Genomic DNA, 12,297 nt, shown 5'->3' on the forward strand with positions numbered 1-12,297 from the left:
ATAATGATTTAAAGAATGATCATATGCCTACTTCAAAAACATTTGAGCTAAATGACAATGCTATGTTTGATAGATTATTTTTTTAAAGGAAAAACGTTCCCAAATATCTCAGTACGTGCCAAACAGTAAAACATTGTTTTAATTTTTGCAAAGAGAATGTCGGTAGACATTGTTCTAAAAGTAGATACTTGGATGGTAATGTGATCAGTATGTATGTATGTATGTATGTATGTATGTATGTATGTATGTATGTATGTATGTATGTATGTATGTATGTATGAGTGCGTGTATTGTAAAACATTTTTATTTGTTTTTTAACATGGAAGGGGGGTACTTCAGAATGTTTGATCAAGGCAGAGGGGGTACTTAAACTTTTTGGGCTATGGCAAGGGGGAAGGGCAGAAGCATGGATTGCAAACTGCTACTTATTGCTACTTACACAGAACAAATTAGTTGTGAACCAGTGACATGTAGGTATAGTTATGAACCGCACGTTACAAAATTGGTAAGCGCATTCCTTCTGCACATGGAAAAAATAATTTGGTGCAGGACTTCTAATAAGAAAAAAAATTGCTGTTATAATTTGCTGCCATGCCCACTCACCCCAGAAATCAAATGGTTCCCACTTATCTATGTTTCCGATTTGTTCAGTATTCTGGTATAATATAATAGCGATAAACTACCCCTGGGGATGGTTTATTGCTATTTTTTCACGACGTGCTAGTTAAATGTCTAGACCAATCATATTTCTCGATTTGCGCCATCAATATACTGGCATAATATTATAAATCCACTTTATATCTTCACCTCAGTGTGTCTGTTTTGGTTCCAAACACACACACATTCCAAACACACACACACACACACACACACACACACACACACACACACACACACATACACACATACACGCGCACACACACACACACACACACACACACACACACACACACACACACAAACGTAAATTGTTCTGGGTGAATCCACCATTACTGTAATACCATATCCCCTAAATCAGCAAAGATGTCTTCCATTTCATATAAAAGCTACTGACCCACAAATACCACATTCAGCCATGTTTAGTTTACAAAGTGTCTTTCTCTACATCAAGCTATGTAATCACGTGCACGGTTTGCCGATGTTGGCTCAGATCATCACGGTAATATATTGACAACATTACAGGCCTAGAGCAGCTGCAGCATTGAGAACTTCTACCCAGTACCCATCGGGGTCTCTGATAAATGCAACGCCTTTGACTTCGCCTGAAACATACCAAATGGAATAATATGTTTTGATCTATATTTGGTGTATCGAGGATCCTACACACACGTTAGTAGTATTAGTCAACTTTCAATTAACTATGTGGAACTACCATCTTCGGGATAAATCACAAATTATCGGCATCATTATTTGCAGGCCGACAGGCTGAACTGCGAGTCGATCTGCGGGTTAATTTGCGGGTCGTTCAAAACGACAATTATTTGTATAAAATCAACTCCAACAAATATAAGCTTACAAAAAAAAAATTAATGACAAATGAATATATGTATATGTAATAAGTAATCTATATGAACACTAGAAGTATCCAGTCAATACTATGGTGATCATCCTCACTATGATGATTGATTTAGTAATGACATGAATAGAATACAGTACAGGGAGCTCAGTTGTGACAATAATAGAGACATAATTACTGGATGTACCGATTATTCAATTATCTATTATTCGATTTCAAAATTGTGGCTGTTTCACCATTCATTTCTGTTCCTCAGTGATGTAACTAGGGCCTAACTACTGATGTAGTGTTGTTGTCATCTTACTGTGGTCAGGCTAGTGTGTGAGAGCCATTGTGTAACAAGTCAGACTAATTTGATTGTATAACTTGATTTCAGCCATAAACTTGACTTGATGTTTTAAAAAAAGGACACCACTTCCTATTAAGAGTTGTTTAAGAGATATTTTGTCCACTGTCATCTATATTACAGTAAATAGTTAGTCTTATGTAATCATTGAAAGTACACCTTAATAGTGGAACAGGAATATTTTCGCAAGCGACACTAACTAATCATTTTTAAAAATAGCCATCACGGGGTGGGGGGGGGGGGTTAATACACAAAATTGTGTGTGCAATTAGCCCAACACATAGGTTCTATCGAATAGTGTGTGACCTGCACAATAAGTTACCCCCAGTGACCAGCAAACAAGATCTTTGGGTTTAATGGAAAAATAATAGCTACCCACAGTGACGGGCAACCCGCACAATAGTTACACTAACTTCCACACAGTGACCCGCAGCAGCCCACATCTCGCACAACAGTTACACTCCCAGGCCTGCAGCGACCTGTAGCAGCCCACAACCCGCACTAAGGTATACTCACAAGTTCTGGACATGACATTACACAACACATCACATATATTCCAATTTATTCGGTAATACGAAAAATATGCCATGTACAGTATCTGGTAAAAGGAGGTCGTAAAATAGATGTCTTGTGTTCAATCTGAGTCTAAGGTTCAATCTATTGTATTGCAAGATTATCTATGAAAATAGTATTTCTAGTAAGGTCAACTTCACTCAGTCTAGATATTGGGGTCGTGGTAATACGGCCTCCTGTTATCAGATAACGCATGTGGCATATGTTGATTGTTTGAATTGAAATTTCCAAAGAGTGGAATCTGTTTTGTACCTTAGTATAGTCTTAAGCAGCGATTGACAGGAGAGTAACTTTACCAGTATCCAATAAGGAACTGGCCATATCTTTCGCAAACAAAAGATATGCCATTGAAGTTTGCAATGTTTGACCAATAGATAAGATTTCTCTGAAAGTGTTGCGGACAATATGCTGAAAACTTAGGTCTTATCACTTGAGTTTATCTTGAAAATCACAGTTGTGTCTATTCCTTTCAAGCTGGTCATTTGAATTTCATTACCTTTCTGTAGGCAAGTTTTGGCGTATGTACTCAATTTTTGCTGTCAATGCAACTACTAAGGAAGTATTTGTACAAGTTGAGAGAGAAAGAGTATTAGATTAGTATGATAAACAATGGCAGTCACCTAATACACACAGTTCATATTGTAATATCTGATATGCATGCAAAAACTTATTTTAAATTAATACATTTACCCAATGTTTCTGAAAGATGGAGGGACAGATAGATAGGCAAGCTGATAAGCAGGCAGACAGGAGACAGGCAGTTAAAATGTTGTGATGATTTACAGCTTGAGCATGGTGTCAGCATTGATTAATTCAACCCAGTAGCCATCAGGGTCTTTTATGAATCCAAGGGGTGTCACTTTACCTGCGAACAAAGTCCTCAATGTCAAAATCTGCTAGTCTTTCAGATTCTACAAAAATGTTGGTTCAAAACATATCTGGCTAGCTAAGCTTCATGCATTCTCTGTGTGATGTATTTAGAGCAGTGACAAAACATGTTTTGGGTTTTTGGCATGACATGTAGACAGTACTTGCATGATAGACATGACATGACATACCATAAAGCAACACAACACAACACAACACAACACATCACATCACATCACATCACATCACGACACGACACCACTACATAGTATGCCATGTCAATCCAAAGATAACATGCAATCTTCATCCGAGTACAATTTTTGAAAGACTGAAATATTTCAATATTTATCTTAGTTTTTATTATAATATAATTTCCTTCTAAATACCAACAATTTATGATGAGTTTGAAATAAAATAAAGCTTATGGTAGTAAGGCCTCATACAGTTTTTACTTCATTCTTTATAAACATAATTACATTGGAAATATGATATAGAAAGATTTGAGCTAACAGCAAATTTTTCGCTGACACAAATTTCAAAATCATCAGCTTACTGGTTTCCCTGTGTTTATGTTAATACCTAGGGTAAGAGATGTCATGTTAGCTATTAAATTATTATCACAATTTTGCAGTGCCAGTATTTAATGCGTCTTATTTCCATGGTAACTCTTCAATGTATTTACATGAGCAAAAGACAGAAAAAACTAAGCAATATGATAGAGAATGGTAAAGAAAGTACCGATACCATGGTGAGTCAACAAATGATGCTGATAACAAAGAGTTATACAGCAATGAAGAGATTGCCATGGTTACTTAATAAATAACAATAATCTTACCGTCATCAGGTTTCATGCCAAATTCAACACCAAGCTCTTCAAATCGTTTGCATGCTTTACGTACATCGGGAACAGATAAACAAATATGACCTATAACTGAATGTTATTCAATCTATTTAGTGTCAAGACCTCCAGCACATAGTGATACACAAACACAGACAGACAGACAGACAGATACACACACACACACACACACACACACACACACACACACACGGACGGACACACACACAGACGGACAGACAGACAGACAGACAGACAGACAGACAGACAGACAGACAGACAGACACACACACACACACAGAGAGCAATATGCATACTTGACACATACAACAAACAGTGTTTTAGGCTATACAATTGCTCATAGTCATCCAAACACAGTACATAATTTAACTGCAAAGCATATCTCTTTGCCACATAACTATTGAGTTTATCATATATATCTGATTGTAAAAAAAAAAAATTTACCATATCCCTCTGGTTCAGAATTTCCATGATGATATTGGAAATTGGGATCATTCTCGGCACCATAGTGACTGTGAAAAGTAGAACATCTCATGCAATTACATTTACAAATATATAACTGTCTTTCCATGTTTACCATATTCTCATTCTGGGCAATTACAAATAAAGTATTCAATAGTTTTTTTTTTGTACATTTACATTTATTATACTTACTATTTGAGTTCCAAGCAGGCTTTTTGAGTAAACAACCATTTGAGTCTTTCTTCCTTGTTTTCCGGGATATCCCCAGCTTCGCAAAATCCCACAAAGTAGGTGGAAAGCTTGTAATCGGGTAAGTCAAATGTATGGAGTAATCTGGAACAGATTTGAGAGAAACTGCAACTATGGAATCTGTTATTCATATGCAGATCTTTGACTAGGGAAGGCAGATCGAAAGCACAATGCTAAAAACTTTGAACTGCTTGTACATCATTAAATTGTGTAGGTTGACTTATAGGTTCTAACTATCCTTACTGATCATGACTTACCTTAATCCCTGAACCCTGCCTTGTATGCAAGTTTAGGTTTATCTTAAACGTGGATCCTTCTATGTAAATTGAGACTACCTTATTCCCTGACCCCTGGCTTAGATTTACCTCATCCTTGAATCCTCTTGTATAGAAACCTACAAATTTACATTTTTTTTACACATCGGACCTTTATATCAAACTTTAGACTAACCTCATTCCAATGATCCTTGTATAGAAATCTAAAGACTTTCTTGGGTCCTTGATTCGGTACATTGTGTGTTGGTTGATAAAATCCTACCAATGGAAAAGAACAATAACAGCTTTTAAATGTCATTTATTGTAACTTCCTTCCGTAGTGTATTCCTCAGTTCTTCATCTTGTTTATGATATCATTACTTGGGTATGCTAATGAGTAAAGCTGGCAATGAACTGTACACATATTATTTCAAAGTGTATCTCACCCTAGATTGGTTATGTTTTGTGCGGAACATTCAACATTCAGGTCAATGGAGGCACATATTTTAGAGTCAGTCAGTCCGTCCGTCCAGTAAATGTTAAGGTATTTCATTTCTTATGTGTTATGTGTACAGCTACACATGCAAGTTTTATACACAAGATGGCACAATGCAACTCACGGCGTTCAATATTAAGAAGTCATTTCTAACAAATGACTGTTGCTTAAAGGTGGCCATAGTGCAGTATTGTGACCCCATGTCATATGCTGGGATGTATCAAGAGACAAAGAATTAATGTTATATTTGAATGTGTTTTATAGCTATTTATAGTTTATGGTTTATTGTATGCACATACATTAGTTGTTTTTATATAAATGTATGGAAATTTAAGTACAGCAGCGTGGCTCCTGATTTCGTTTTTGAAAATAAGGTGACCCCCCTTTATTCACTTTGTAAAAATGATTATCCCCCCTTTTGAGTCCTAAAGTGAGGTGACCCCCCGATTTGCCGGCCCACCCCAGCTGTAAAAACTGATCGTTCCCTAGCTCGACTGCTTTCGAAATTTCCTTCATAATTTCCCATAAACTATTGTCTCATTGAAGAAATCGTCCTCTGAAAATTCGCAGAGTTCACTGTCACCTCCGACTACAACGTTCGTAGCAGACGACAAACTCAAAATTTGGACGAGTGCCAACTTTTCATTATCGCTCAAATATATCACTACAATGTATATAGTTTTGTTGTATTTGATAACAATATCATACGTTCTGGACTTTCTAAACACTTAAAGTGTTGTTCTACAATCATTACATCATATATACTAGGAAAATTAGACATCACATAACTTTATCTAGCTGCAGAATGGACTCAAGTGTTCACATGTGAATACTTGAGTCCATCCTGATGATCAAATCGCAAGAATTGATTTCTTGGGAGATTGGTCATAGAGAGAAAAGTGTTGAATTTCACTACTGTTTAGTATATACACATTGCAGGTTGTATAGAACAGTTTATTTACGTTGTACAGGACAACCCGGGAGGACAACCTTTGTAGTTCTCACCATATAAAGCAAAAAACTGTCATTATGTGAATAAGTATATAGTCCAACAAATCTCTGGTTTCAAAACGGTTTGCCATACTCAGCTGTCCAGGGTCTATGTAGTCTTGCTGCTAGACGTTCGGGCTTTCTTCCAATACGATAAGCGAACGAAGTTTTCAGTGAGGGCTTGCTCGGATGTGCCCCCTCGAAAGCGACCTATATCGTATTGTTTCAGAAGAAAACCCGAGGTCTAGCAGCTAGGCTAGGGTCTATATGGTGCAGTTGATAAGTATATTTTGTCCAAATAGGTTGTTTGTATTGCATAAAGATCTGTGACTGGGTAAGCGAAACATTCAATGTTTTTAAGAGGTGAAAATCCATGTTGTCATTGTGTATAAATATAAAATGAAGGAATCTATGAAGAATTCAAGGTTTTGTACACTTTATGGTGTGAACGTTTTGGTATATATATTATACCTATCTTTAAGTTACCTCTGTCACAGGAGGTGAAATTCCTGATACAAAAATTGCAAGACTAAACGTGAGTATTTTGATATTTGACTTACCGTACATCTTCGACAAATGTATCAACACTTTTTTGTGGTCTAAGACCATTTGGACGTGCCCCTCTACTTAAAGTCAACTTAAAACACCTCCCACCATGCTACATGTAGATACTACCTCTCATCCATTCAGTTATTAATTTGCTAACTTCCTCTTTCATACATGTCTATTGTTGTCGATAAGAAGTTTGGGTTAGAAAGTAGCCCATGCTTTTTTTTCTCACTGACATGTAACGATTGCGATTCACTTCGTCGTCGCAATTTCAACTCGTCCCATTTCAACTTGCCCCATTTTCAACTCGTCCAATTCCACCTCGCCACATTTTCAACTCTTTCCACTCTTTCAAAATCATGTAGTATTAAAAGTAATTTGCAGATCTTTGCAATATTATTTACGTGTGCAAGTATTTTAGTTATAAAAGACTTTACATCCAATATACTGACTTTTCAGTTTGGTTTAATATACCTCCATTGTTTTGGTAGGAAAACCAGACCTTTTACAGATACTGCAATATATAAGGGACCGGACAGAATTTACGGCAGGGGGGGGGGGGCCTGGGGAGAAATTATCTCTGACTTGGTTTTTTTCCTGCCCCCCCATCCACTGTGACCAAAATTTCACAGCCCCCCTCCTTTCAAAAGTATAAAAATTTCATGCCCCCCCCCCCCAAAAAAAAAAAAAAAGAAAAAAGAAAAAAAGAAAAAAAGTGCACAATATCCTGCCCCCTACAATAACTAAAATGAGTACAAATTTTTTTGTTACTGTAGCACAACTGTAATATTTCTTTTGGTACTACTATTATGTTACTATTTCAGCCCAAACAACTTAGTAGTTGTAGAGGAGGTTTTTTAGAAAACAAAACAAAATAAAACATTTTGACCATACATGTAATCATACACATGTGGTATAATCTTGTTTATTTCCCAACTAGACACCATAAGTAGTCATCACTTAATACCAAGGCATTTGATGTGGTGGTTTTAACTGTCATTCACTGATACATACACAGAAACACAGACACAGAGTAAACACACATTCACATGCGTGATTTGTGAAAAACTGTAGTGGGGACATTTGTGGAGAGTATCTAAGGACATCACATCACCTACATAGTGTATTCAAAAATCTATTTATACTCATAACACAATAACTATCCAATGTCAGACATTTGTGATGTCATGAAGTGCTAGGAAACTAAGGATTTTATGCACACTGAGGTCTGACAAATATAGCTTTCACTTTCCTACACCAAATACATTAGCAATACACATGTAAATGTAAGACATTTGTGACTTCATGAAAGTGCAAAGAAATTCAGAATGTTGTGGAATACTTAGATGTAATCAATATGCTTTCAGTTCCAAAACCATACATATTTAAACCTATAGTGTCAGGCATTTGTGACTTCATGATGGGGACAGCAAATTCAGAATTGTATTCAATACACTGTACAGTGATCAGATGAGTATTAAGGAAAGTAAGGAAAATAAAAGAAAAGTAAGAAGAAGGAAAGAGAAAAGAACAATTAGTCAAGCAAAAAGACTGTTGTTAACTGTTTTTAGTGAGCAACTTGTGGATAAGGTTGTAGGAAAATACGGCAAGAAGGCAACTATCAAAGTTAGTGCAAAGTCACTGATGAAAAAACACTTAACACCACGCAGACATCTAAATGCTTTACAATATTGAGTACAGATAGATGCATTTGATGATGTATATATATTCAGTATAGAGCACTGTCTTAGCAGATTGATACTCACCGAGTTATATATATATATATATATATATATATATATATATATATATATATATATATATATATATATATATATATATATATATATATATATATATATATAGTTTTGGTAGTACTGGAACTCTTTCTTGGTTGTAACTCGGAGTTTCACGCATGGCGCGATCATCAGACAACTCTGAGGCTTACTCTCTGGGTGTGCTGTATATATAGAGTGTAGACAATAGAAATACCATCACTATTGTCTGTGTCGGTGGGTAGGTGTTGTATGTGTGGAGGTGTTGGTTGTTATTGTGTGAGTTATTGGGTATATACAGCACACCCAGAGAGTAAGCCTCAGCGTTGTCTGATGATCGCGCCATGCGTGAAACTCCGAGTTACAACCAAGAAAGAGTTCCAGTACTACCAAAACTATTACGCTCTGCCACTGCGGTATAGAGCACTGTCTTAGCAGATTGATACTCACCGAGTTATATATATATATATATATATATATATATATATATATATATATATATATATATATATATATATATATATGTATATATATATATGTATATATATATATATATATATATATATATATATATATATATATATATATATACACATACATATGTATCCTTGATGGTAATTACACACTGAACCTGTTTCCACAGTGCTAAAATGTATGTATGTATGTATGTATGTATGTATGTATGTATGTATGTATACATATGTGTGTGTGTAAGTGTGTGTGTGGGTGAACAACTTGGAGTATATAAGAGTAATTCAGGATGTACATACAAACGTACACACTTCCGTTTTAATACATAAATGAAAGTGTTGACATTCAATATTAAAGGCGATATCAAGTGCTATCTCATGCAATGCTAAATTTTCTAACATATGAATTTTTTTCAATGAAAAAATATTTCGCGGCCCCCCTTTCAAACCATGAGAATTTTCATGCCCCCCCCCCCCTTCAAGCCTCCCATTTTTTTCATGCCCCCCCCCCCCTCCGTAAATTCTGTCCGGTCCCTAACAAACAATCAGCCCAGAAATCAGATGCACTGAAATTGGGGCGAGTTGACACTGGGGCGAGCTGAATTGGACGAAATGATTCGTCACCGACAGTCCTGTTCACACGGTCCTGGAACAATGCTCGATACCCCGGAAACCCCTGAGAACGATTGAATGACATTTCTGTCTGTGCTCTAGCCCACAGGGGCGTGTATTATTGCTTAGATTTCCGTTTTCTTAGGAAAATATCATACGAATCTTGCTGCTACAAATGTATCGATCTATAGTACTACGTATACTATAAATATGAGCTATACAGGTAGGAATGTATATTCAAAAGGTTGTTATATTTAGTCTGTAGACCTGGAAAACAACAATCTATGCAATATTACACGCCCCTGTGCTCTAGCCTCCCATTCATATATGATTCAGCTCAGAGCACTCCTAAATGGTACAGTGAAATGGCGAAACGTTTTCAAAGTTTTTGCTACGCTGCGCTGGTGAATCAAATCTCGCTAACCCAGACAGTCAAATGATCGTTCGGCAGGATACAGAGCCATGCATGACACACAAACATTTGCGACGCAAGGGATGAACGTATTCAATTATTTATAGCCCGCAATTTCGTTGTATAAGATGATGTTTTTCTTAGGAACAAATCCGCTTTAGGTGACTTTTAAATGTGTTGAGATTAAACAGTATCGTATTGAGAGACATGTTTTATTTTTTGTTTGTTTTACCTTTATATGTCTGAATTAGACTGATGAATCCTGCGACTCAAATATTGCACGGACGAAACTACTACTTAGGAGGTAGAATAGAAGTCTGTCTGTTCATCTGAGAGCGAAAAGAAAGGTGTCGTCTAGTGTCACAGTACTAGTGACACTAGAGTCTAGTGTCACAGTACTGACTCATAGTATTAAAATAATAAGACAATGAAGCATGCAGAGATTGAGAGAGAAATATATAGACAAACAAATTAATATTTTCAATGTTTAAAGTTTGTGGCTAATAACTTGTGCATTTGGCTGATTGTAATCTAATGGCTATGGTGTTTTTGAAACCAACAACTGCACAGTGTGTTGACTGTCTTTAAAATGTTTTTTTTTTTTACATACTGAGGGAGCCGTTGTTAATTAATTCTCGTCCATGTCAGAGAATTAGATGTCATTCAATAAAAGTAATTTTGATTGTCAACACCCTTGGAAAATGACCCGAATCAATACGAATATACCCCTGAAAAACTGACGAAAATCCTCTGGAACACCCTGGATTTTTTTTTGCTCTAAGTGTATGAACCCTGGACAATGCAATACTTCACTCTCTGCCCCATAACCTCAGAGGCTCACACCTGAACAGCTCTCTTTACCATAATCTTTACACGTGACCTTGTATCATATTGTGTTCACGTGACTGAGAGTGAGACTGAAAGTAACCATAGACGTCACGGTAGACAGTGGAGGAGTCTATGACGATAAACTTACCAATTTCTAAGACATTGGTCTCTCCACTGTCTTTTTATATAAAGCAAAGGGTGAATACAGATCGTTTTACAAACCTTTGTGCAAGGGTCAGGCTCTTTGCACGCAGCTTTTATTTCTGCTTCAGGAATGGGTGACATTTTGTTGTTTGTGCACAGCCGAAAACTCGTGTAACAAGTGGGACTGCAGCGGGCTAACTGTGTTCGTGACGCTCGCCAGATACTCGACACAGCAGTCTTTATCATGTTTATCGACGGTGGAAGTGGTTCGAAGTGCTGTAATACCTTCCTGCCTGTCAACCTGATGAAATGTATAACAAATATATACCTAATTTTAAACAGAGCATGCGCACACACTCACGGTACAACTTCGTACAACCCCTATACAGCAAGCCCCCCCCCCCACACATATACGTACACACACACACACACACACACACACATACATACATACATACATACATACATACATACATACATACATACATACATACATACATACATACAACAATTGATGAAAAAGCTTACCGTCAAGATACACACATATTTTCCAAGGAGTTCCTTGAAAATAACCCAGAAAAGAAAACCGTAAATCAAATATTCAGAGACGTCATTATCATGATCAGTCTTATACAAAAACACGTTCCAACTAAACAAGTCAAACAGCAAGGAGGTAAACCAAACTGGGATAAATTCAAGAAAACCCGACAGGAAGTTGACAAAGAACTTAGGAAAGCAAATGGAGAATACATATACATATGTATCCTTGATGGTAATTACACACTGAACCTGTTTCCACAGTGCTAAAATGTATGTATGTATGTATGTATGTATGTATGTATGTATGTATGTATGTATGTATGTATGTATACATATGTGTGTGTGTAAGTGTGTG

At 36.5% G+C, this 12,297-nt stretch overlaps 1 protein-coding gene across 1 annotated transcript; it reads right to left on the reverse strand.

Annotated features, from left to right (window-relative positions):
- Positions 1 to 1,122: 1,122 nt before the first annotated feature.
- On the reverse strand, positions 1,123 to 11,692 carry LOC144450861 (lactoylglutathione lyase-like). Its single transcript, XM_078141607.1, has 6 exons — positions 11,481 to 11,692; positions 5,323 to 5,405; positions 4,816 to 4,956; positions 4,606 to 4,673; positions 4,138 to 4,227; positions 1,123 to 1,262 (listed from the first exon to the last, which is right to left on the reverse strand). Exons 1-6 carry the CDS (start codon positions 11,646 to 11,648, stop codon positions 1,177 to 1,179), a joined length of 636 nt encoding a protein of 211 aa, XP_077997733.1. The 5' UTR covers positions 11,649 to 11,692; the 3' UTR covers positions 1,123 to 1,176.
- Between the last annotated feature and the right edge of the window lie 605 nt (positions 11,693 to 12,297).

This window comes from Glandiceps talaboti, chromosome 2, assembly GCF_964340395.1.
Source record: "Glandiceps talaboti chromosome 2, keGlaTala1.1, whole genome shotgun sequence".
NCBI classification, from domain to species: Eukaryota; Metazoa; Hemichordata; class Enteropneusta; family Spengelidae; genus Glandiceps; species Glandiceps talaboti.